At 44.2% G+C, this 24,999-nt stretch overlaps 3 protein-coding genes across 6 annotated transcripts in view; 1 reads left to right on the top strand and 2 right to left on the bottom strand.

The window, feature by feature from the left end:
• LOC146521260 (polymeric immunoglobulin receptor-like) overlaps positions 1–15,142 on the bottom strand; it is a 525,395-nt gene extending 510,253 nt beyond the window's left edge. Inside the window, exon 1 of the mRNA XM_085154961.1 lies at positions 14,877–15,142. Coding sequence (XP_085011087.1) covers positions 14,877–14,946 — 70 coding nt within the window. The 5' untranslated portion in view covers positions 14,947–15,142. The remainder of the gene's footprint in view (positions 1–14,876) is intronic.
• LOC146521258 (uncharacterized) overlaps positions 1–22,738 on the top strand; it is a 153,518-nt gene extending 130,780 nt beyond the window's left edge. For 3 of the 4 annotated variants that reach the window (XM_085155050.1, XM_085155051.1, XM_085155053.1), the window contains exons 2-3: positions 19,573–19,908; positions 20,493–22,738. In XM_085155050.1, the coding sequence (XP_085011176.1) occupies positions 19,573–19,908; positions 20,493–21,232 (1,076 nt within the window). In that variant the 3' untranslated portion in view covers positions 21,233–22,738. Of the gene's footprint in view, positions 1–17,615; positions 17,884–19,572; positions 19,909–20,492 lie in introns of those variants that run through there. The other variant, XM_085155052.1, reaches the window with a different exon arrangement.
• LOC146521259 (uncharacterized) lies at positions 1,260–16,170 on the bottom strand. Its single transcript, XM_085154960.1, has 4 exons — positions 15,563–16,170; positions 12,737–13,072; positions 11,776–12,105; positions 1,260–4,520 (listed from the first exon to the last, which is right to left on the bottom strand). Exons 1-4 carry the CDS (start codon positions 15,636–15,638, stop codon positions 3,100–3,102), a joined length of 2,163 nt encoding a protein of 720 aa, XP_085011086.1. The 5' UTR covers positions 15,639–16,170; the 3' UTR covers positions 1,260–3,099.
• Positions 22,739–24,999: the final 2,261 nt, after the last annotated feature.

Raw genomic sequence — 24,999 nt, 5'->3', positions numbered from 1 at the left:
AGCAGAAACCCAAGAAAGAGGAGGGAGACGTGGAACCATCATGGAAGGACAGGCCCCTGCACGGTATGTACCACCGGCAGATAGAGGAGGTGGCTGATATCCAGAAATCCTACCAGTGGCTGGACAAAGCTGGACTGAAAGATAGCACAGAGGCACTAATCATGGCAGCACAAGAACAAGCTCTGAGTACAAGATCCATAGAGGCTGGGGTCTATCACACCAGGCAAGACCCCAGGTGCAGGCTGTGTAAAGATGCCCCAGAGACAATCCAGCACATAACAGCAGGGTGCAAGATGCTAGCAGGCAAGGCATACATGGAACGCCATAACCAAGTGGCCGGCATAGTGTACAGGAACATCTGTGCCGAGTATAACCTGGAAGTCCTGAGGTCAAAATGGGAAATGCCCCCAAGGGTGGTGGAGAATGACCGAGCTAAGATCCTGTGGGACTTCCAGATACAGACGGACAAAATGGTGGTGGCTAACCAACCGGACATAGTGGTAGTAGACAAACAGAAGAAGACGGCCGTAGTGATCGATGTAGCGGTTCCGAATGACAGCAATATCAGGAAGAAGGAACACGAGAAGCTGGAGAAATACCAAGGGCTCAGAGAAGAGCTCGAGAGGATGTGGAGGGTGAAGGTATCGGTGGTCCCCGTGGTAATCGGAGCACTAGGTGCGGTGACTCCCAAGTTAGGCGAGTGGCTCCAGCAGATCCCGGGAATAACATCGGAGATCTCTGTCCAGAAGAGCGCAGTCCTGGGAACAGCTAAGATACTGCGCAGGACCCTCAAGCTCCCAGGCCTCTGGTAGAGGACCCGAGCTTGAAGGATAAACCGCCCGCAGGGGCGTGCTGGGTGTTTATATATATATATATATATATATATATATATATATATATATATATATATATATATATATATTTCTCTTTTACCATGTCTCTCTAATATTTTGCTCCTTACTATTTTTATATTTTTATATTTTATTTTATTATATTTTCTCCTACTATATCATGCTGCTGAGTGACTGCTGCTCGTAAAACACATTTCATTGCAATGTTGACCCTGTGCTAACTTGCATATGACAAATAAAACTGAAAACTGAAACTGAAAACTGATGTGGTTTCTCCTTAGTATCTACCCAGTTTTTGAGAAGACTCTCCAAAGGAACAGATGTTGCCACAATGCACAGTCTCCCCTCCATCACCTTCAACAGGTAGGGAAAGACTGTGGGCTTGGCCTCCCACCAGCTCTGTGGGCATGTTGGATGAGGGGCTCCTCAAGATAACATTTCATCTCCATCATAACATCAGCTGTAGTATTTCTCTTTGCAGCATCTCCTGTAGCTCTTTCATCAAAGAGGCTCCACACAGCAGACGTTTGTGGCTCCTCCTTCACTTGGCCCTGTAATGGTGGAGCTGAGTGGGAGTGTACTTTGCTGCTGTGGCAGTTATTCTCTGAAGTGCCTCATCAACAGCTCTGTCGTCAATGAATGCAAGCTTTTTAAATCTACCATCCAGTAATGCAGTGTCTGAGTGGACGGTGTTGAACTCCACACACAGAAATTTTCGGTCCATGAACAAAGAGCTGCAACCACTTCCTTTACTTTCTGCACGGTTACTGTCAGTTGGTGTTGGGCTGTCGCTCGCTGAAGACCTTTGCAAAGCAGGAGCACTTTGGAGGCTGTGACATAGCTGAAGGAGAGAAAACTGCAACTATTATTATTATTATTATTATTATTATGTGGCGTACAGCTTTCTGCAATTCAGTTTTGTCTATCATATGTGCTGTTTTTGCTGTTTGTGACTGAATAGTAATAGAAAAAAAACAACTGTCCTTGTTACGTATCTGCATTTATCTCCACAGTCACCTCATATGGTTGCAGGACAATGCAGCAGATCATCAGGTTTAATGTATGCAACAGACATGGGTGGTGGGTCCACTTCAGAATTTGTAATTCTTAAAAACAATAAAACTCTTATTAGCTCTTCTACCAAGTCTTCTGCAGTGTGTCTGTCCATCAGCTAAGAGGCCATCTTGTAATTTTCAATAAAGTGGAAGATCTAGAGGTCCAGCAGTCAATCGTCAGACACACTGGTGGAGCTTTTTTCACCCCGTCTTGTTATACATCTTAGTTTAGTGATTCACAGGAACGTTAAATCTTAACATTTTTTTTTCAGTTTATTGAGTAAATATTTGAGTTTTTGATCACTGTTTTCTTCATAAATGTAGACAGACAGACTGATTTCACTCATTCTCATTTTCTTTACAAACCAAACTTTTATTTCCAGAGATATAAAAAAAAAAAACAAAGTTAAACAACACAGTGTTAAAAAAAAAAAAGGCACAGCCAAGCAAAACACCACAAACACAAAAACAAGCTGTTTAAAGAAGGTCACAGACACAAGAGTTCGGTGATGTAGGTGGAGGCTTCACACTTTCAGGCCATAGAAAACTGAAGCTCTAACAGTGGAGAGATGCTTGGAGTTAAAGCTTTGTCAGGCCAGAGAACAGAGCATCAGGTCATCACACTGACCTCACTGCTGTAATGATTGAGGACGTCAGAAATCCAGAATCCACTTCAGGACATGTATGATGTCATGTCACCCATAAAGGGTTCAGCCATGAATCGGGTCTCATATGAGACCTAATTCTGTCTCATCAAAGATACACAAACATGAGTGTGTACATCATGTTTGTGAGTTTGTATGAAAATGTTTTCACAGTGTCAACTTTCCCTAAAAATCACAATGTTCCTTAATTTGAGCCAAACTGGTGGATCTGAAAATCTGAACAGACACGAGTCAAACTTCTCCCAAAACACAGTCAGACTACAAAAGTCTGCATCATCTGTACAACAGTATAAAATATTTACATACATTCATTGTCGTGTATTTCGGGTCAGTTTAAGAAAAGTCACCAAGTTTAAGTTTCAGCCCAAACTGAGTCTATAACAGTTTGTAAACTCTGTCAAATTTGATACGATGGATTTACAAACCACGGAGAACAAAGTACAAGCTGTCTGCCAGCGGGCTGGGCTTAAGGAGGAAAAGACACATGAGGCTGTTTTTATGTTTTTCATCATGCTGGGAACAGAGACTTCATGGAACATCAGGCTCAGCTTTATTCAGCTTTGAATACTTTACAGCCCTTTCAATTATTTTTTTAAGTTTTTTTCTCTGGTTTTGTTTTCTCGTGCTAAAACCCCTCTCAGCTTTTCTGCAGATCAGATTAATGAGAAGAGCAACAACAACAAGAAGCACAGCAGAAACTGACAGACCAGCTATCAGTCGAACAGATCGGTCCTCCTTCCCTCCATCCTCCTTCTTCCCTCCATCCTCCTTCCCTCCATCCTCCTTCATCCCTCCATCCTCCTTCCCTCCATCCTCCTTCATCCCTCCATCCTCCTTCCCTCCATCCTCCTTCTTCCCTCCATCCTCCTTCCCTCCATCCTCCTTCTTCCCTCCATCCTCCTTCTTCCCTCCATCCTCCTTCCCTCCATCCTTCTTCATCCCTCCATCCTCCTTCCCTCCATCCTCCTTCTTCCCTCCATCCTCCTTCTCTCTATCCTCCTTCCCCCCATCCTCCTTCCTCCCTCCATCCTCCTTCTTCCCTCCATCCTCCTTCCCTCCATCCTCCTTCTTCCCTCCATCCTCCTTCCCTCCATCCTCCTTCATCCCTCCATCCTCCTTCTTCCCTCCATCCTCCTTCATCCCTCCATCCTCCTTCTTCCCCCCATCCTCCTTCTTCCCTCCATCATCCTCCTTCCCTCCATCCTCCTTCCCTCCATCCTCCTTCATCCCTCCATCCTCCTTCCCTCCATCCTCCTTCCCTCCATCCTTCTTCATCCCTCCATCCTCCTTCTCTCTATCCTCCTTCCCCCCATCCTCCTTCCTCCCTCCATCCTCCTTCTTCCCTCCATCCTCCTTCCCTCCATCCTCCTTCTTCCCTCCATCCTCCTTCCCTCCATCCTCCTTCTTCCCTCCATCCTCCTTCCCTCTATCCTCCTTCTTCCCTCCCTCCTCCTCCCCTCCATCCTCCTCCTTCCCTCCATCCTCCTTTCCTCCATCCTCCTTCTTCCCTCCATCCTCCTCCTTCCCTCCATCCTCCTTCTTCCCTCCATCCTCCTCCTTCCCTCCATCCTCCTTCCCTCCATCCTCCTTCTTCCCTCCATCCTCCTTCCCTCCATCCTCCTTCATCCCTCCATCCTCCTTCTTCCCTCCATCCTCCTTCTTCCCTCCATCCTCCTTACCTCTATCCTCCTTCTTCCCTCCATCCTCCTTCTTCCCTCCCTCCTCCTTCCCTCCATCCTCCTCCTTCCCTCCATCCTCCTTTCCTCCATCCTCCTTCTTCCCTCCATCCTCCTTCTTCCCTCCATCCTCCTCCTTCCCTCCATCCTCCTTCTTCCCTCCATCCTCCTCCTTCCCTCCATCCTCCCTCCCTCCATCCTCCTTCTTCCCTCCATCCTCCTTCTTCCCTCCATCCTCCTTCCCTCCATCCTCTGTGTGTCCTCCTGTGTGACCTGCAGGTGAGAAACAGGTGTGAGGTGTCAGCTGTCAGGTAGGTGATGAGTGAAGAACAGAACAGAATCTGTTTCCTCTTCTAGTTCAGGACAACAGATTAATACAAACTATTCACAATATGTATAAAGAGAGAAAATACTGGTGGATTTTTTGAGCTTCTTAAAAGGAAACAGATGATGTATTTTTGGTGTTGCTGCCCCTCTTCTCCATGTTTGTAGATATGAGTGTGTGTGTGTGTGTGTGTGTGTGTGTGTGTGTGTGTGTGTGTGTGTGTGTGTGTGCAGGTGTGTCTGAACTCTTGTTTACAGGCACCTTCAGGCCTGGCAGGTGTGGCCCTGCTAGGGGACTGGCCACACCCGAAGCCACACACCTGCTGCTGATCAGGGCTCATCAGGGGAGCTACTTAGGAGAGTCTTGGAGCTCCCACTGACGCGGGATCATTACGTTAGACTCCCAAGTCGGTGTGTGTGTGCGTGCGTGCGCGCGCAGGTGTGTCTGAACTCTTGTTTACAGGCGCCTTCAGGCCTTGTAGCCTGCTGCTGATCAGGGCTCATCAGGGGAGATACTTAGGAGACTCTTGGAGCTCCCACTGACGCGGGATCATTACGTTAGACTCCCAAGTCAGTGTGCGTGCGTGCGTGCGTGCGTGGTAACGACTGCCTCTATTGTTTTCCTACAGGAGGAACGTGGAGAGGAAGGGCAGCACGCACAGGGTGTGCAGAGTCACGACAGTGGGCAGCACGAACACGGACGCCACTGGAAGACACACACGGGAGCACGGGGATTAATTGTGCATCGATATTTACCACACTGTAAATAAACGCACTGTCTACACACAGAGCTCCGCGCCTGGGTCCTCCTTTCCCCACATCTCCACGGTCTGCCAGCCGGACCATGACAAATATGGCTGTTATGTATTTGCTCTGGTACGTTTATAGCACAAAGATTAATGTGTTAATTTATCAGCAGTTTATCACAGCTGGTCACAGAGATACTGATGATTTCAGCATGAGAGGTTCAAAGCCACACTGTGATCAGTCTCAGGAGTTTGGAAACTGCTTACAGATCAGTCACTCTGCTCAGCTGGTCTCATTACAGCGAGAGGGCAGCCATGTTTTTAACACAGCTGCAGTAAAGATATAAACTTTACAATAAGCCCTGCCTGTATTCAGATAAACTGCCAGCTTAGTTTGATCTAAACCTGACAGAGTGACAGCAGCCGTCCTCTCTCTGTAACAGCAACACCTGAAACATGCAGGGAGCACCGAGTCTGCTCAGCTACACATAGATTCAACTCTAAGGTTAAACTATCAGGACATAATATAAGTCAGTAAATGAATAAATAAAAAACTAGCTCAGCTGGAGTCTCACATTGTCACAGGTGAGGATGAAAACACTGACTCCAGAGTGAGCAGGACACATCTGTGCTAAAGAAAACTGATGGAGGCCATCTGAGTGTGGATGGATGCTGGACTGCAGCAGTCAGTCAGACGCTCGTCTCCATTCGTACGTTTGATGCACTTCATATGTATAAAGGGTAACTTGGTTGGATGGGACAGAGAGCTGCGACCATTGACCAGATCACAGGTACAGCAGGGTTTTAGCCTGATGCTAAAGAAGCACATTTTCAAACACGATTTACTTTTCACTTCTCCATGAATTGCAACCTTATCGTGGTGGACGGGTTTGTGTGTCCCAGGGATCCCAGGGGCTATGTTGTCTGGGGGCTTTTGCCCCCTGGTAGGGTCTCCCATGGCAAATTGGTCCTGGGTGAGGGACCAGAGAAAGAGCGATTCAGAAGACCCTTATGAAAAGAATATCGAGGGAACAGTTTACCCTGCCTGGGATAGGGTTACCGGGGCCCCGCCCTGGAGCCAGGCCCGGGGAGGGTGCCCGAGGGCGAGCGTCTGGTGGCCGGGCCTTAGTCCATGGGGCCCGGCCGGGCACAGCCCGAAGAGGAGACATGGGCCCATCCTCCCGCAGGCCCACCACCCGCAGGAGGCGCCATAGGGGTCGGGTGCATTGTGTAACAGGTGGCGGCCAGGAACGGAGGCCCTGGCGGACTGACCCCCGGCTGCCAAGACTGGCAATAGGGACATGGAATGTCACCTCTCTGGTGGGGAAGGAGCCTGAGTTAGTGTGTGAGGTTCAGAGGTACCGGCTAGATATAGTCGGGCTCACCTCTACGCATGGCTTGGGCTCTGGAACCAGTCTCCTGGAGAGGGGCTGGACTCTGTCTCAGTCTGGAGTTGCCCCTGGTGAGAGGCGGCGGGCTGGAGTGGGTATTCTAATATCCCCTCGGCTTGCTGCCGGTACGTTGGGGTTTTTCCCGGTGGACGAGAGGGTTTGTTCCCTGCGCCTTAGGGTCGGGGAACGGATCCTGACTGTCATCTGCGCTTATGCGCCGAGTGGCAGTTCGGAGTACCCAGCCTTCTTAGAGTCCCTGGGGGGTTGCTGGAAGGTGCTCCACCTGGAGACTCTGCTGTCCTGCTGGGAGACTTCAATGCTCACGTGGGTAACGACAGCAAGACCTGGAGGGACGTGATTGGGAGGAACGGCCTCCCTGATCTGAACCCGAGCGGTGCTTTGTTATTGGACTTCTGTGCTAATCACAGTTTGGCCATAACGAACACCTTGTTCGAACATAAGAGTGTCCATAAGTGCACGTGGCACCAGGACGCTCTAGGCCGTAGGTCGATGGTCGATTTTGTAATCGTATCACCAGACCTGCAACCATATGTTCTGGACACTCGGGTAAAGAGACGGGCTGAGCTGTCAACTGATCACCACCTGGTGGTGAGTTGGATCAGGTGGCGGGGGAGGACGCTGGACAGACCTGGTGCACCTAAACGCGTAGTGAGGGTGTGCTGGGAACGTCTAGCAGAGGCCCCAGTCCGCGAGATCTTCAACGCACACCTCCGGCAGAGCTTCAACAGCATTCCGAGGGAGGCGGGGGACATTGAGTCCGAATGGACCATGTTCAGCATCTCCATTGCCGAAACTGCTGCATTGAGATGCGGCCGCAAGGTGGTTGGTGCCTGCCGTGGTGGTAATCCCCGAACCAAATGGTGGACACCAGAGGTGAAGGGAGCCACCAGGCTGAAGAAGGAGTCCTATCGGGCTTGGTTAGCCTGTGGGACTCCGGAGGCAGCCGACAGGTATCGACAGGCCAAGCGGAATGCGGCTCGGGCAGTGGCTGAAGCAAAAACTCGGGTGTGGGAGGAGTTCGGAGAGGCCATGGAAAAAGACTTTCGGACTGCCCCAAAGAGATTCTAGCAAACCGTCAGGCGTCTCAGGAGGGGAAAGCGGTGCTCTACCTGCACTGTGTATAGTGCTGGCGGAGCGCTGCTGACGTCGACTGAGAAAATTGTCAGGCGGTGGAAGGAATACTTCGAGGACCTCCTTAATCTCACTAACGCGTCTTCCGAGGAGGAAGCAGAGTCTGGGGATGAGGAGAATGACCTGCCAATTTCCGGGGGCGAGGTCACTGAGGCAGTTAAACAACTCCTTGGTGGCAGAGCCCCTGGTGTTGATGTGGTCTGCCCCGAGTTCCTGAAGGCTCTGGACGTTGTAGGGCTGTCCTGGTTGACACGCCTCTGCAATGTTGCGTGGAGATCAGGGGCAGTACCCGTGGACTGGCAGACCAGGGTGGTGGTCCCCATCTTTAAGAAGGGGGACCGGAGGGTGTGTTCCAACTACAGGGGGATCACACTCCTCAGCCTCCCTGGGAAAGTCTATGCCAGGGTGCTGGAAAGGAGAGTTCGTCCGCTAGTCGAACCTCGGATACAGGAGGAACAATGCGGTTTTCGTCCTGGTCGCGGAACACTGGACCAGCTCTTCATCCTTTCGAGGATACTTGAGGGTGCATGGGAGTTTGCCCAACCAGTCTACATGTGTTTTGTGGACTTGGAGAAGGCATTCGACCGTGTCCCTCGGGGTGTCCTGTGGGAGGTGTTGCGGGAGTATGGGGTGTCTGGCCCATTGCTACAGGCCATTCGATCCCTATACAACCGTTGCAAGAGCTTGGTTCGCATTGCCGGCAATAAGTCAGACTCGTTCCCGGTGGGTGATGGGCTCCGCCAGGGCTGCCCTTTGTCACCGGTTCTGTTCATAATTTTTTATGGACAGGATTTCTAGGCGCAGCCAAGTGGCGGAGGGCTTTCGCTTTGGTGGCCTCAGAATCTCATCTCTGATTTTTGTGGATGATGTGGTTCTGTTGGCTTCATCGGGTGAGGGCCTCCAGCTCGCACTGGAGCGGTTCGCAGCCGAGTGTGAAGCAGCGGGAATGAGGATCAGCACCTCCAAATCTGAGGCCATGGTTCTCAGCCGGAAAAGGGTGGAGTGCCCACTCCGGGTCGGGGATGAGTTCCTGCCCCAAGTGGAGGAGTTCAAGTATCTCGGGGTCTTGTTCGCGAGTGATGGGAGAAGGGAGCCGGAGATCGACAGACGGATTGGGGCTGCAGCTGCAGTAATGTGGACGCTGCACCGGTCCGTCGTGGTGAAGAGGGAGCTGAGTGTAAAAGCGAAGCTCTCAATTTACCGGTCGATCTACGTCCCTACCCTCACCTATGGCCACGAGCTGTGGGTAGTGACCGAAAGAACAAGATCGCGGATACAAGCGGCGGAAATGAGCTCCTCCGAAGGGTGGCTGGCCTCTCCCTTAGAGATAGGGTGAGAAGTTCGGCCATCCGGGAGGGGCTCAGAGTAGAGCCGCTGCTGCTCCACATCGAAAGGAGCCAGCTGAGGTGGTTTGGGCATCTGACAAGGATGCCCCCTAGGCGCCTCCTGGGCAAGGTGTTCCAGGTATGTCCCACCGGGAGGAGGCCCCGGGGCAGACCCAGGACACGCTGGAGAGATTATATCTCTCGGCTGGCCTGGGAACGCCTTGGTGTTCCCCCAGATAAGCTGGAGGAGGTGGCTGGGGAGAGGGAGGTCTGGGCCTCTTTGCTTAGGCTGCTGCCCCCGCGACCCGGCCTCGGATAAAGCGGATGAAGATGGATGGATGGATGGATGGATGGATGGATTTACTTTTCAAAAGTCTCAAGCCAAACATGACCCCTGACCCCACATGGTTGTTAAAGATGTGGTAGGAGCTAAAGAAAAAAGATTGGAAATTATATCCATGAATTGTCACATCAGCCAGTGTGTGCTCCAGCCGTGCTGAAATAGTGCAAACGTGCTTTTGTTTTGTTCTGGTTGTTTCAAAGAAAGACGGTGACTGTTCTTTGGGTGAGATCACGTGTTTCCTGTGTAATCTGAGTTTCATGTTTACAGACGAGTTAGAGAGCAAGAGAAGAAGAGACGGATTCATAAATGTCTTTGTTTCTGCTCTAACCTTACCCAAACAATGCTGCTCTACAACTCTAGACTACCAGCCACAAAGACAACAGCTGGAGAAACATCTGTCTACCTCTGACATCCACCAGCTCATCCATACAACAAACAAACATCAACAACCAGGGCCGTGCAGAGAGGTTTAAAGGGGCGGGTGCTCAAAGTTAAAAAGGGGCACATTGAGCCAGGCTGAATAACAACATCACACATTCATCAAGAATCTAATATGGGCAACAAGGCAAAGCAAACGTAGCCGATGTTTTAACTGATGGGTACAATGTTGCTGTAGAGGGGTTGCTGTGGATAGTGCTGGAGGGCAGGGCTGTGTTGATCTGAGACTGTAGACATTAAAAAGTCCATAGGAGAGATGGTAGCTGATTAAACAAGTGTCATGAGATAATAACAAAATGCAAAGATTGGTGACAGCGCTTGGAACCATAAGGCAACAAAAAACTGTGAGAAATAATTTAGGCTCTGCCTGTGAATCACTCTTTGCTTCTCTTCTTCCTTCCATCCCATCATTTCATATATCACTCTCCACTTGCTGTCTATCTGAGAACAAGGCACAACTTGCTATTGCAATAAACTATAATCTAATTATCCACACCTAACAACTCTTGCACTTAATCTATAAGAAAATGATGACAGAAAAATGTTATAGCCCTGCCTTTAGTAGCCTCACACAATTCCTACTGTTTCCTCCTCATGTCCTTACCAGGCATGTCTGGACAATGTTATATCATGAGTAATATTTTTTTTTTAAATCCATCTAAATAAAACACACACATGCACGCGCACACAGTGACATTTTAGACCTTCTTGAGAATACTGTATATACTATACTATGGTGCTGATCCAGAATCCTTACATTATTATTTATTACTAGAGCTACAATAATAAAGCAATGAGGAGGGGGAAGTAATAAATATGAAATAATGTATTTATGATGATTCCATTTGTTTCACTATCCACTCTGTGCAGGGCAAAGCTTATTAAACTGTAGAGATACAATAATTTTACTGCAGTAAAATCCAAATTTTGTCTTATTTAAAATATAAATCTAATATAATCTGCTTCTTAATGTATGTTCTTTAAAATACAGCGTGTGTTTTTTTAATATATTATAATTATAATAATGCATAATTATGTGGACATGCATATTAGATCGTTTTTTTAGTGAAATATAATCCCTCCAGAAAGGCAGGAAAAGCTCTGTAACTTACTTTAAAACTAAATATGTTCCCTAAAACGGTGACAGAGCTACAGACCCATGACAGCCTTACACAGGTAGCCAGCAGCTATGACCAGCACTACTTGTGCAGTTAATAAAAGGACAGGTAATGTTTGTCACGCTGTTGCACACACAGCACGCTCGTTTGTTTCAGTTCGTCAGTTGCAACAAAACAACTTACCAACGTGTCCGTAATAAGCTAACACTCCTGTGTGCTATACACTACAGTGTACGCTGTACACCTACTTACTGGTTTTGTCGCATCAGTCTGTGTCTCTGAGTTAACTTGTGTTTCTCCTGCAGCTCCGGACCACAAAAAATGCGCGAGCTCTTTGTGAGCTCGTTCCCGGCTCGTAACCAGGGCGTTCTGCCGTCAAGGGCGATCATTGGTTAAATGTGATCATGTGACTGATGCAAGCCAGATCCTTTTATTTAGCAAAACTGTGATTAATAGTTAAATATTATTGTTGGGGGGCACAGACAGGACTCCGCACGCACACACACATTAAAAAAATATATATAATTTTTTTAAAAAGTTGACTCAACAAAAGGGCACTTTGGGCACCCATCAGGAAAGGGGCGGGTGCTCAAGCCCCTCTAGCCCCCCCCCCCCCCTCTGCACTTGCCTGTCACCAACTAGGAAGCAGCTTCACCTCTGATCACACACACACTCAACTCTACTCACTCACCTGGAGGAACACTCAAGTAGACGATACTGATGATCTTCCATGAGCCGGTTCTTTCATTGAGGACACGACACTCGTATGTTCCAGCGTCATTAATCGTCACATCCTTCAGAATCAAAGACACGTCTCCATCCTTCATCTGTCTGTCCTGCAGATCCACCCGGTTCTTAAAAGATGGATGCTGGCTGTCTGTAACAAAGTGTCCATCCTGGTACAAAAGCACAAATCCTGGCTTGTCAGTTCTGCTCCATACTACACTTCTGATCTCCTTGGTTGGAGCTCGACATGTCAGAGTGACGTCCTGTCCAGACTCAGCTGTGATGATCTTTGGGTCTGAAAGTGGAAACAACACAGAGCAGAGAGGTTAAAGGTCAAAGTACAACTGCTCATTAAATATTTTGTTTATTTCCTTTGACATTTGAGTTTTTAGTCATGTTGGATTTAATGAACCTCTGAACATCCACCAGGTCACCAGTGACTAGGGATGGGTACCGGTATAAAGGCTAAAATGACCAAAAAAAGTGGAAAACAGTTAAACATGATAGGTTTTTGGACAAAGTTTGTGTTTTTTTCCATTGTTTAAGCACTGCTTCCAGCCAAGAGTGATACCATATATGCCCCATAGCTGCAGAAAAGGCTAACATTGTTATCTTTTTACAAAAAAAAACAGCTAAACATGAGAGGTTTTGGACAAAGTTTGTGTTCTCCATTCTTTAAGCACCGTTTCAAAAGTACCAGTTTGGTCCTGGTATCAGATAAAATCTAAACAATACCCATCCCTAGAACAACAACATGTGCTGATAATAAGTAAGAACAAGTCAACTCTAGACTACCAGCCACAAAGACAACAGCTGGAGAAACATCTGTCTGACATCCACCAGCTCATCCATACAACAAACAAACATCATCAACCAGGAAGCAGCTTCACCTCTGATCACACACACACTCAACTCTACTCACTCACCTGGAGGAACAACAGCCAGGTAGATGATGCTGGGAATCTTCAATGAGTCTGTTTCTGCCATGAAGACACGACACTCGTATGTTCCAGTGTCATTAATCGTCACATCCTTCAGAATCAAAGACACGTCTCCATCCTTCATCTGTCTGTCCTGCAGATCCACCCGGTTCTTAAAAGACGGATGCTGGCTGTCTGGATAGAAGTGACCAGCCTGGTACAAAAGCACATGTTTATCTCCCAGGTCAGCTCTGCTCCACTCTACAACTCTGGTCTTGTTGTTTGGAGCTCGACATGTCAGAGTGACGTCCTGTCCAGACTCAGCTGTGATGATCTTCTGGTCTGAAAGAGGAAACAACACAGAGCAGAGAGGTTAAAGGTCAAAGTAAAATTATGATCAGAATGATTGACTTTAAATATTTTGTTTATTTCCTTTGACATTTGAGTTTTTAGTCATGTTGGATTTAATGAACCTCTGAACATCCAGCAGGTCACCAGTGACCCACTGAGGGGCAATTTTAGCCTCATGCTAAACATGCAAAGTGTCAGAAACTACAAGATGTTAGCTTCCACAGAACAACAACATGTGCTGATAATAAGTGAACATAATGTGTGAGAGAAAGCAGCCTCTCATTATAAGACACTGTGAGTCTCTTAGTGGCAGATTTAGATACATTTTCTTCAAGAACACATGTGATTCAAATGTAGTAAGTATACACATGTTTTGTATAAATATGTCACAATCAGCGGGGCTGACTGTGTGTAGAGTGAAAGGTGGACCCAAATGCAGACTAAACAAAACATGAAACGTGACTTGAATAACCAAACACGAGCCGTTTATTGTGGCTGGCAAATTAACTGCAAACAAAAGGCAAAAGGCTAACAATAAACTATACTGGGTGAGCTAAATTAAATAAAAACCTACAACAGGAACATGGACCTGACATAAGAAAACTTGACATGAACTCTCGGCCTAGAAACAACGCAGCCAATCTGACAATGACACACTGAAAACAGAGGACTTAAATACACAGGAGGTGATTAGGGGAAGTGGGAACACATGCGGGAACAGCTGACTGACATGAGGCTAATGACAGGACAGGGGAAGTTAAACTAAATATGATGAACAAAGAACACACAACTCCTTCAAAATAAAACAGGAAGGAGACACAGACATGACAATACAAACTTGATAACATAAGACATTCAGCATGAAACACAAAGGGTGAGGTAATACAGGGGCAGAAAACACAAGGAGTCTAATAACCAAATGAACTTCGCTAATCTAATGAACTTAAACATAAACAACATCCAAATAAACTAAAACTTAAAACGCTGGGTCAACAGAAACAGGAACCTGACAAAATATAGTCTATAATTTATTTATTTTTTCTGTACCCCACATAATTAAACATTCAAGTTGAAACTTGAATGTTGCATCCATGGAACATCCAAGAGATGTGAAACTGCTATCAAATAAGGGTGCTATGTTATTATGTAACTTGACCTGTTAAGGTGTTTTTTGATAGAAATAGCTTTTGATTTCAGCAAAAATTGATCTATTAATACTGCAAATGAAACAAATGACCATTTTCAATTCTCTACAACCTATAAAATGTTTTAAAATTTGGAGCAGTGCATACTAAGTTTTTTTTATTTTTGAAAAACACTGTTTTCATTGTGCAGTTTGTTCAGTAACATTTAAATTATACTCGAATTGTTGACTCAAAAATTATGCTGACTGAATCAACTTTTTAGGAAAATCACAGAAAATTATAATTTGCATAATAATTTAGAACACAGTGTAGATTTTTGCTTTGTATGTCTAACCAGACCTTAACAAAAAAAATATTTGTAACTTGTGTAAATAATTGTTTGTTATTTTTACAAACACGCAAATTCTAGTCTACAGATGCACAAGCATAACATTTTCAGATATTTTGGTTTAAAAGGTTACAAAACTCAGTTCACAACTTTACAAGTACAAAACATTCATGAGCACAGTTTGAGCCCATCCACACATTACACTTCTTTGTCACAGCTGGATTACAGATGTTAAATCCACACAGACTCTATCTAACATTGTGTTACTTTCACACACATTATTATTAATATATAACCTTCACTTTCTCACAGTAAATCTCACCTGCAGAGACAAACACAAAGACGCTGAAAAACAGGGAATTGTAGCAGAGTGACAGAGTTCCAGCAGACATTTCTGTTTCTGTTTTAAAATCAGAATCTGAGATTCAGAAGAGACTATATGAGATGAACTTTGAGGTTCAGATAAAGCTGAAAGTCCCTGAGTGAGAGAGCAGGTCTGTAACGCCACACTTATGAGTTAGAGAGAGAGAGAGATGGTGGGCTGGACCGGAGTCCTCCAATGGAAACACAGAAATGGTTCTGCATTAGGTTAACATTAGGACTAAGGTATATTAAATTATATATTAAATTATATTAAATTAATGAGGAACAATCTGGATTTATGGCAGAAACATATTTAATAACAAGCCCCTCTAGCCCCCCCTGCACTTGCCTGTCACCAACCAGGAAGCAGCTTCACCTCTGATCACACACACTCATCTCTACTCACTCACCTGGAGGAAAAACTACAACACATCACACTGACACACACACATTACACTTCTTTGTGTCTGTCACAGCTGGATTACAGATGTTTCCACGTGTCCACACAGACAAACTAAATCCATATTATTATCATGACTATGATTATTATTATTGTCATTATTATTATTATCAACATGTAAACTAGTCGATACTGTTCTATTGTTGTCAGATAAACTCCGTTTAGTTTCTAACTGTGAACCTCACCTGCGGAGACGAACACGACGACGACAGCAAACAGCAAAGCGGAGCAGCGTGATGCAGTTAGACATTTCCGTGTCATTATTACTGACGATCCAGCGCTTCTTTGATTTGTTCTGAAGTCTAAATCTGTCGCTAATTTCAGCGAATAACTGAACCTGAGTTTAAAACCTGATGAGATTAAATTTAAGGTTTTAAAAAAGCTGAAAGATTTAAGCAACTGACTCCACACTTCCGATTTAACTACTACTACTCAGTTTTGCCGACTCCTCGGTAAGGGAAGTTTCTATTGGCTGTCCTAAAAGTCGCTAGAAGTCGTTAAATGACGTCATCGCCCAATTTGAATAATTGTAACAGACGCTGTAGGAGAGAGAAATGACATCGTGGAAGAGACAAAGTCAGTTAAAAAAGACACCCTAAAATAATTTACTACATATGACCTATGAACTTCTGAACCCTGCGAGTCAATCGTGCAGTTTGAGCAGAAGCTGAATAACGTGACTGAAAAAATCGCGCAGTGTCTGCCCAGCTTAAGGGTGTCTGAAAACTCGCTAAATATTGCGAAAAAATCGCTAAGTTAGCAACACCGCTACTACTACCTCTTCCGCAATGGTGTGTTTTCCTCTGATTGGAAGAAAAGAAAGGGGAGTGTACGGAATGATTCGATTGTCTGTTTGAGATTGTCATTGTTATTGTTCTAAATAAAGTTTATTTAAAAAATACGACTACTTCTTCCTCTTTTTATCGCGGTTCGCAAACAACTTCAGTTTTTTCGCTTTTTCTCATATTAACCGCAGTTGCTCTCGAAAACCCAAATATTGTCCTTTTGATTACGTCACCTGTATTCCTTTGAAATATTTATTTTACCTTTAACTGAATACAATTCTTCTGTCATTCAAATTTGAGTATTTGTTGCTTTCCTGTTATTTACCACAGTCTAGCATTAAATGTTCAAATGTCTCCTCTTGTCCACACATGCTTATTCATATTTTTAACATGAATATTATATATGTGTGATATCAGCCCTCTTACCTTGTGTAGTAAATGAAAATCAGGAGTTGTTTGTTTGTATAACCATGGTGGTAAAACTGGAAATGATACTGCTGAACTAATACTTTTGTTACTAATTCCTTTCTAATGTATTTTTCCTGTAATTTAACGAAAACTTCGTATTGATTCCCTTCATTTTTCTTGTTTTTGACAAGGTTTAACTATATCATGTGTTTTACACCATGTCCCTTTAACTTTGCCCAGTAAGTTAAAGCTGATGTCTTCTTATTTCTAACAGTAGTTCATTCATTTCGACTTGCGATTGAAACATGGGTGTAGTTTTAATGGCCCAAAAACACCAGCTCAACACTTGATACTAGGTTTTATCCAAGTTATTTAACAATCCTTTAGCTGCTGAGACATAGACCAGACATGCATGATCCATAACTGATCTAATGACACTTATATATAAAGCTTTTAATGTTGTTTTTTCTGCAACCCATTCGCTGCTTTTTAAACATGTAAAATATTCAAAACCTTTTTAGATTTCTCAGTTATTTCCCCAATATGTGTTTTCCATGTGAGCCTTTTAATCAAACCAGATACCTAATCACACGAGTCAAGGTGTGTGTGCGATGGTTTTATGAAATCCAAAGGAAAGTGGTGGAAATGAGAAGTACAGGCCGAAACAGGAGAGAGGAGACGGTTATATCTCGACTGAGATTCGGACACACTGGTTTAAATAGCACATTTTTAATAAGTAAACACTGTACAGAGGAGTGTGGCTGCAGTAGGGAACAGGAAACAATAGAACATGTTTTATTGCATTGTCAGAAGTATGATATGGAAAGGAGACAACTGATCAAAAAGCTGGACGATATGAAAGTGAAGTTGGACTTGATTGTTTGTTTCGCATGAGCTCTATAAGTGAAAGTTATCAGGCTGTATTTTGGTTTTTAAGGCAGACCCATTTGTTGGGAAAGATTTAAATTATTATTATTATTTATTTTTGTCATTTCGGTCCACACCAGTTGGTGGCGGTAATGCACCATTTTGCTGTTTGCCGACCGCCAATAAACCAGAAGAAGAAGAAGAATCGAAAGCGTAGACTCTGAATGAGCGTCTCAGATTCGCAGTCAGTGACTTTCAGCTTTATTTAAACCTTAAATGTAATCTGATGTGTTCAGGTTCAAACTCAGGTTCAGTTGTTCAGTGAAAATACCAACAGACTCAGAACAAACTAAGAGTCCGATGAGCAGAAACAGAGAACACGGACATGTCTGCTGTAACTGCGTCGCTCTGCTCCACGCTGATGTTTGTCGTGTTCGTCTCTGCAGGTGAGATTTAACTGTTTTAAGCCCACATATATCTGACTCTGACATAAAGATGATTAAATAGTATCAGCTTCTGTATATGTTAACAACATTTCGTAAAGAATTACTTTCATATGGATTCAGTTTGTCTGTGTGTGACGGAGACAAGAGGCTGAGTGGACACTTAACATCTGTGAGAGAGACAGAGGAAGTGTCCCAATTTAGCGACCGCACGCTCCGGAGCACGCGCAGTAGTGATGCGCGGATCGATCCTGAAATATCGATTCCTCCGATACCAATCATTTATGTTCTAGAATCGATTCTCACATTAAAATATCGATATTTTAGTAATTTAGGGTACATTTGTAGTTTATCATTAACAGGAACACAGTGGAAAGAAACTATATCATTCGGATTGTCTACATTCAAAGGAACTACTTCCTCTTCCGCCTTTCATAGTCATGTGCGAAATATGGCTGTAAGACCGCTGAGGCCGGAAGTGTGAGGCTTGTGAAATGGGACGGTTTAGCCTCCGTCGCGCTGCCCAGGTTGCCTAGCAACCATGGTAGCTGGAAACGTGTGGTTGACAGAAATGAAGGATTTTGTTCGTTTGTTTGTTTCTACATGAGCTTTGTGTGATTTGATAAGTATCTGAGGCTGAGACCACAGGACTGTAAAACATGATTGTTGGGCTTCATTTCTGTACTGAACAGTCATTTAAGATTAGCTAGTGAATAACAAATAGCTAATGTTGTTCCTGAGACTAAAGTCAGTGTAAATATGAGTATCTTTGACAGTGTGTATGTAGATGTATTATATTTAACCTCCTAAAACCCGAACTCTTCCATGACATGCATTTTTAATTTCTCTTTGATATCTGGGCACATTGGGGCCTGATGAATGTAAAAACAGAGAATTATCAGATTTTTTTTTTGTTTTTAAGAAACATTTTTTAAGTTTTTAAGAACAATGGGAGCCACATATGAGGATATTTGTTTAAAATATTTGACAGAACAGTGGCAGTATAATGTCCTCGTACGTGGATATCAGGCCCATGTAGAGCAAAATTGAGTATTTTGGTCTAAATAACCCAAAATGTGATGTCCGCATATGTGGACGCCAGGTCCTAGGAGGTTAAGAGACAAATGTTCCTTCAGTATGTTGGCATTACTAAATGTGGCTCAATGCTTACATATATGTGTAAAAAGCAAATGTGCGAGCTGTGATAACTGTGTCTGATAGAATGAAGAGTAGACTGATATATGAAATATTCCTTTATTGGGTGAGAAAATCAGACCATGATGATCATGAACAGTAATGTTTTAATGTTCTTCGTTATTAAACATTCGCACATAAATAAGTGACATAATATTCAGTACTTACTTTTAAAAGTTTACTCTTCGGCCGTTTTTTTTTTTTTTTTTGGCAAAATTAGCCACACCCACTGCAGTGGGTATGAACTGCGCTATGAAGTCTGGGATATGTTGGGCCATGAAGTCTACACCGCCACATCCTTAAAATTCAGGGAAATGAAGGACGCGTTTCGAGCAGCCTTTGAACTGGGACAGCCTTCGTCGCATCGCTGTGACGTAATCAGCCTTAAAATGCGGCCTTTAAGGCTGCAGACGCTGAACTGGGATACAGCCATACGGCTGCTGTTGATTCAAACAGTTTGACCTTTAACCTCTCTGCTCTGTCTTATTTCCCTTTCAGACCAGAAAATCATCACAGCTGAGTCTGGACAGGACGTCACTCTGACATGTCGAGCTCCAAACAACAAGACCAGAGTTGTAGAGTGGAGCAGAGCTGACCTGGGAGATAAACATGTGCTTTTGTACCAGGCTGGTCACTTCTATCCAGACAACCAGCATCCATCTTTTAAGAACCGGGTGGATCTGCAGGACAGACAGATGAAGGATGGAGACGTGTCTTTGATTCTGAAGAATGTGACGATTAATGACACTGGAACATACGAGTGTCGTGTCTTCATGGCAGAAACAGACTCATTGAAGATTCCCAGCATCATCTACCTGGCTGTTCTTCCTCCAGGTGAGTGAGTAGAGTTGAGTGTGGTGTGATCAGAGGTGAAGCTGCTTCCTGGTTGTTGATGTTTGTTTGTTGTATGGATGAGCTGGTGGATGTCAGAGGTAGACAGATGTTTCTCCAGCTGTTGTTTTTGAGTCAGATTAATGTCTGAGCGAACTATGTTACTTTCTGTGTCAGACACTCTTTTTACCTGGTTAAATCACCATGGTAACTAATGTTAAAAACATAACCTGGTCACGTTCAGAGTTTTGTTTAAAATCATCTGTAAGAATTTTCATGTCCAGCATGTATTCAGTGTGATGTCGATTCTCTGCTGGGAAAATGTTTCATATGTGCAGCTTTTTAAACCGTATCTCACTAAAACCACTAAAATTCACACAGAGTTTTAATTTAGTGAATGTGTAAAATGTGTAAAATGTGTAAATGTTTTCGTACTTGATTCTAATCTATTGCCCAGGCTGCTGACGTTAAAGCTACTAGAGGATAAATTATAAGCTTCATCAGGATTTTTATCCCCAAGAATACATTTTAAGTCCAATTAATTTCATTTGATCAGCTGACACCTCACACCTGTTTCTCACCTGCAGGTCAGACAGGAGGACACACAGAGGATGGAGGGAAGGAGGATGGAGGAAAGGATGGCAGAGGGAAGGAGGATGGAGGAAAGGATGGCAGAGGGAAGAAGGAGGATGGAGGGAAGAAGGAGGATGGAGGGAAGGAAGGCAGAGGGAAGGAGGAGGATGGAGGGAAGAAGGAGGATGGAGGGAAGGAAGGCAGAGGGAAGGAGGAGGATGGAGGGAAGAAGGAGGATGGAGGGAAGAAGGAGGATGGAGGAAAGGAAGGTAGAGGGAAGAAGGAGGATGGAGGGAAGAAGGAGGATGGAGGAAAGGAAGGCAGAGGGAAGGAGGATGGAGGAAAGGAAGGCAGAGGGAAGGAGGATGGAGGAAAGGAAGGCAGAGGGAAGGAGGATGGAGGAAAGGAGGAGGATGGAGGGAAGAAGGAGGATGGAGGAAAGGAAGGCAGAGGGAAGGAGGATGGAGGAAAGGAGGAGGATGGAGGGAAGAAGGAGGATGGAGGAAAGGAAGGCAGAGGGAAGGAGGATGGAGGAAAGGAAGGCAGAGGGAAGGAGGATGGACCTGCTGGACTGAAAGTTGGAGTGGCAGTTTCTTCCGCGTCTCTTTGCACCGCTGTGCTTCTTGTGGTCGGTGTTGTTGGGTTTTGGATAAAAAGACGACTTCAATCTAAGACTTTCGATGATCCAGAGATCACAAAGCCTCTTACGTCTTCACAGGACGACAGTTACACAGATGAGCTGAAGATAAGTTAGTTAACCATCGTTAACATCCAGGTTAATTTCATTCAAATGAACTTTAAATGAAGCAGGTTTTTTGTGTTGGTTTAAAATATCAACCTCGTGTGGCCTTTTCTTCTTTAACTGCAGCACAGTGTGAAAAAAACAAGTTTGTATGACAAGCTTGTTTTTGTTACTTTAAAGTAAATCCAGCTTATCAACTTTACTGCTCACAGGGATGCGAACGCTGTATGAAACTAAAGATTCATGTGAACTGTAGATGTTTCTCTCTGACTCTGAACTTTGAACCTCACCAGCTTCTATTCAGCTTGATGCAGGAAGATGAAGTGAACAATGTAAATGTCCTTAATGTGTCTTCATCTATATGTCTCATCTTTACATTTATACCTGTGTAATGTTTTTTTATTATCAGTGTTTTTGTAACGTACAGAGGTTGAAGGTTGAAAGGTTTTCTTTAAGTTCTTGCAGTTATGAAATTATGATCTTTATCTGTTTTGTGAACGTATGATTGGCTGTTTCATGTGATGAACCAGAAATAAATGATTGCTGCAGATTTCAGGCCTGACACGTCTTCTTTTGACCTCCACGTGCACATCATGCTGCATTATACCAACATGCAAGTTGTTAGCTTGAGGATCACCTTGTAGCAAAAAAGCTATTTTATAACTGTACAGAACGGTGTTCATCAGTTTAATGCTGGATTGTGTTGCTGCACTAATCCTCAGTCAGAAGCCGCACATGCACGAGAACGTTTGTTTTATATGCAATGTGACCGTGCACGAGGAGCAGACATTAAATGTTGTTTTTACAGCTCCAAATGTCAACAACAGTCACCTCAAGGTGCTTTATATTGTAAGGTCGACTCTGCAATAATACATGATGTGGTTTGTGAAGAAGAAACATAATTGGCCTAAAACACACACATAACAATCTTCTCGTGGAGTTTCATCACCCTGATTTTGTAAGCAAGTAAAAACTGGATGGTGCATTAAGGATTCTGAACAATTCCTAAATGCACCACAAGATGGCAGTCCAACACAAAGAACAGTTCACAATGTAACGCCTCTGTTTACCACAGCTACAAGAAGTTCAGACATGGAAATGAACAACTAACCCAGGGGTGTCCAACTCCAGGCCTGTAGAGCCGGAGTCCTGCAGGTTGTAGATCTCACCCTGGGTCAGCACACCTGAATCAAATGATTAGTTCATCACCAGGCCTCTGGAGAACTTCAAGACAAGTTGGCTGTATCCCAATTCAGGGTCTGCAGCCTCAACGGTCCTCAAGGTCCGCGTACTCAAAGACCGCTAAGGCCGGAAGTGCGAGGCTTGTGAAATGGGACGGTCTAGCCTCCGTCGCGCTGCCCAGGTTGCCTAGCAACCATGATACTAACAGCTGGAAACGTTTCATAAAGCTTTGTTTGACAGAAATGAAGGAGAAAATCTTTTGTTCATTTGTTTGTTTGTTTCTACATGAGCTTTGATCATTCTCTGTAAGATTAAGCTCAGCTATTGAACGGCGTATATTTTAAAGTAAAGGCTTTAAAACCAAGTTAGTACAAACGTCACTAATGTCACATAACTTTGCCGACATGTGGCCAACAGTAATGTTTTAATGTTCTTCGTTATTAAACATTTGCACATAAATAAGTGACATAATATTCAGTACTTACTTAAAGTTTACTCTTCGGGCGCCCCTCATCCGCTGTTTTTTTTTTCGGCAAAATTATCCACACCCACCGCCGCGCTATGCATTCTGGGATATATGGGACCACGAAGTCTACACCGCCACATCCTTAAAATTCAGGGAAATGAAGGACGCATTTGAGGGCCGCATTTCGAGCAGCCTTCGAATTGGGACAGCCTTCGTCGCGTCGCGGTGACGTAATCGGCCTTAAAATGCGGCCTTTAAGGCTGCAGATCCTGAATTGGGATACAGCCGTTGAGGAGGTCATTTAGCCATTTAAATCAGCTGTGTTGGTTCAAGGACACATCTAAAACCTGCAGGACACCGGCCCTCGAGGCCTGGAGTTCGACACTCCTGGTTTAAACCCTGAACAAGTGCAGACACTATCAAGCCGACTACTGAGCCACGGTTACATTTTGAGAAGAAGAAAAAAACTCAAAGGATCGATTACTCTAATCTGCTGTACCACTGATCATATTGATATCTTAACCTGTAACCAGTGATGACCTTGCATCCATTTTGTTGTAGTTTTTGATACACAAATTTACATCAGTTTGTTCTGAACAAAGTTTACATCTGTTCAAAGTTTGGATGCCGATGATAATGTGGTGATTCTGTGCTATAATATATATACATTTACACATATACACATTTACTTCTCTGTTGCCAAATCCAGTTGACAAGAATATTATATTAGGTTATCTAATGTTGGCATAAAGCACAGCAAACCAAATGTGCAAAGTCGTGAGTTTCCTTTATCAAAGAAAAACTATTTTCTAAGTTATTTCTTGTTAAATTGTCCATTTTTCTCATATATTTCCGCTTTAATCTAGAAGAATTTGAGTCTTATAAATAAATATCTTATTTGCTGGTTCATCCTTTGAGTTAGGTGCCTTTTTATGCTTTTTAATGATTCATATGTCAGTGATTTTAACAACAATAAAAAACGTCTTTTATTTAAAGGACAAAGGCACACAGCGTTACAGAGACTTGAGCACTTTATTTACACAGTTTATTCACCTGCTTGTGCATCACGTCTCTCTCTCCATAGGTCGCAACATCCTGCTGAAATAGAGAAGGCATGATTAGATGATGGAGGACAGGTGTGTGGAGCATCCCCTGACACCACACCCCACTGCTCCACCCCTCCCCTGCAGCTGAGCCACAAACCACGCCCACCACAATGATATATTACTCCGGTAGCTGGACCCATAAAGATGACTCAGCACACAAAGGCTCTTAACTAAAAGCGTTTTATTACAAGGAAAAGACTTAATAAGGGTTTATGTCAGAGATGACATATGTTGGTAACTGTAGTCAACAGGATAAGTAAAGATATCACACATTTAAAACACATAGAAACAGCAAAACTCACTTTTGGCACAAAACTAGCAGGTGTGTGACTACAGGAATCTAGATTTTGACTTATCCAGGTAATTATTGGTTAACACCGGGTTTTCTACGAAGGTGGTTCACTTTGAGGTAAATCATCATGGTAACACATGCTGCGACATTAACCTGCTCTGGTGCTTTTTATTCATTATTATTCCTTTAGAATTTAGAATGAGGTGGGTATTTATTGCTACTGTACGAACATAATTGAGCTTGACAGTCATGACGCATTCACAGCACTAACAGGCACATGCTTCCCTCTAGTGGTCACATTAAGTTCAAACATAGAAAAAGTGTTGGCTACCTATAACATAGTCCTGGGATCCCTTCCAGGCCATTCAACCCCACACACTCACACTTTGACCCATGTGACCTCAGTAACTCAGTTGACAGCAGGGTGGTTGAGCCACTCTCAGGACCACTGCCAACATCACAACCTCACTAGGAGTTAAATACCCGAGACTCTCCATCAGCTTTCAGAACTGAAGAGGTGAAGCATCCTCGTGACCATAAACAGATGTCCAGTTGTCTTCAACTCAAACTCTTAAAAGTACCATGACCTGGATGATGGAGCATGAGGGAGTGCATGCATGGTTAGATAATAATGCTAACAGCTAACACTGTCACTGTGCTTTTCCCGTGTTTCATGTCTAGTCACCTTGTCTCTGTGTTAAGCTTGTGTGTCTTGCGTCTGAGTTTCGGGAGG

The sequence above is a fragment of the Neolamprologus multifasciatus genome, chromosome 3 (assembly GCF_963576455.1).
Source record: "Neolamprologus multifasciatus chromosome 3, fNeoMul1.2, whole genome shotgun sequence".
Taxonomy (NCBI): domain Eukaryota; kingdom Metazoa; phylum Chordata; class Actinopteri; order Cichliformes; family Cichlidae; genus Neolamprologus; species Neolamprologus multifasciatus.
Note: the sequence above shows the minus strand (reverse complement) of the source record. Positions and strands in the feature narration are given on the sequence as shown.

Excerpts from the sequence above, each read along its gene's own strand:
- LOC146521259 (XM_085154960.1), bottom strand. The coding sequence starts at position 15,638 with ATGACACGGAAATGTCTAACTGCATCACGCTGCTCCGCTTTGCTGTTT. Across the intron at positions 12,106-12,736 it reads CCTGGCTGTTGTTCCTCCAG|ACCCAAAGATCATCACAGCT; the intron begins GTGAGTGAGTAG and ends TTCCACTTTCAG. Across the intron at positions 4,521-11,775 it reads CTACTTGAGTGTTCCTCCAG|GTCACACAGGAGGACACACA; the intron begins GTGAGTGAGTAG and ends TCTCACCTGCAG.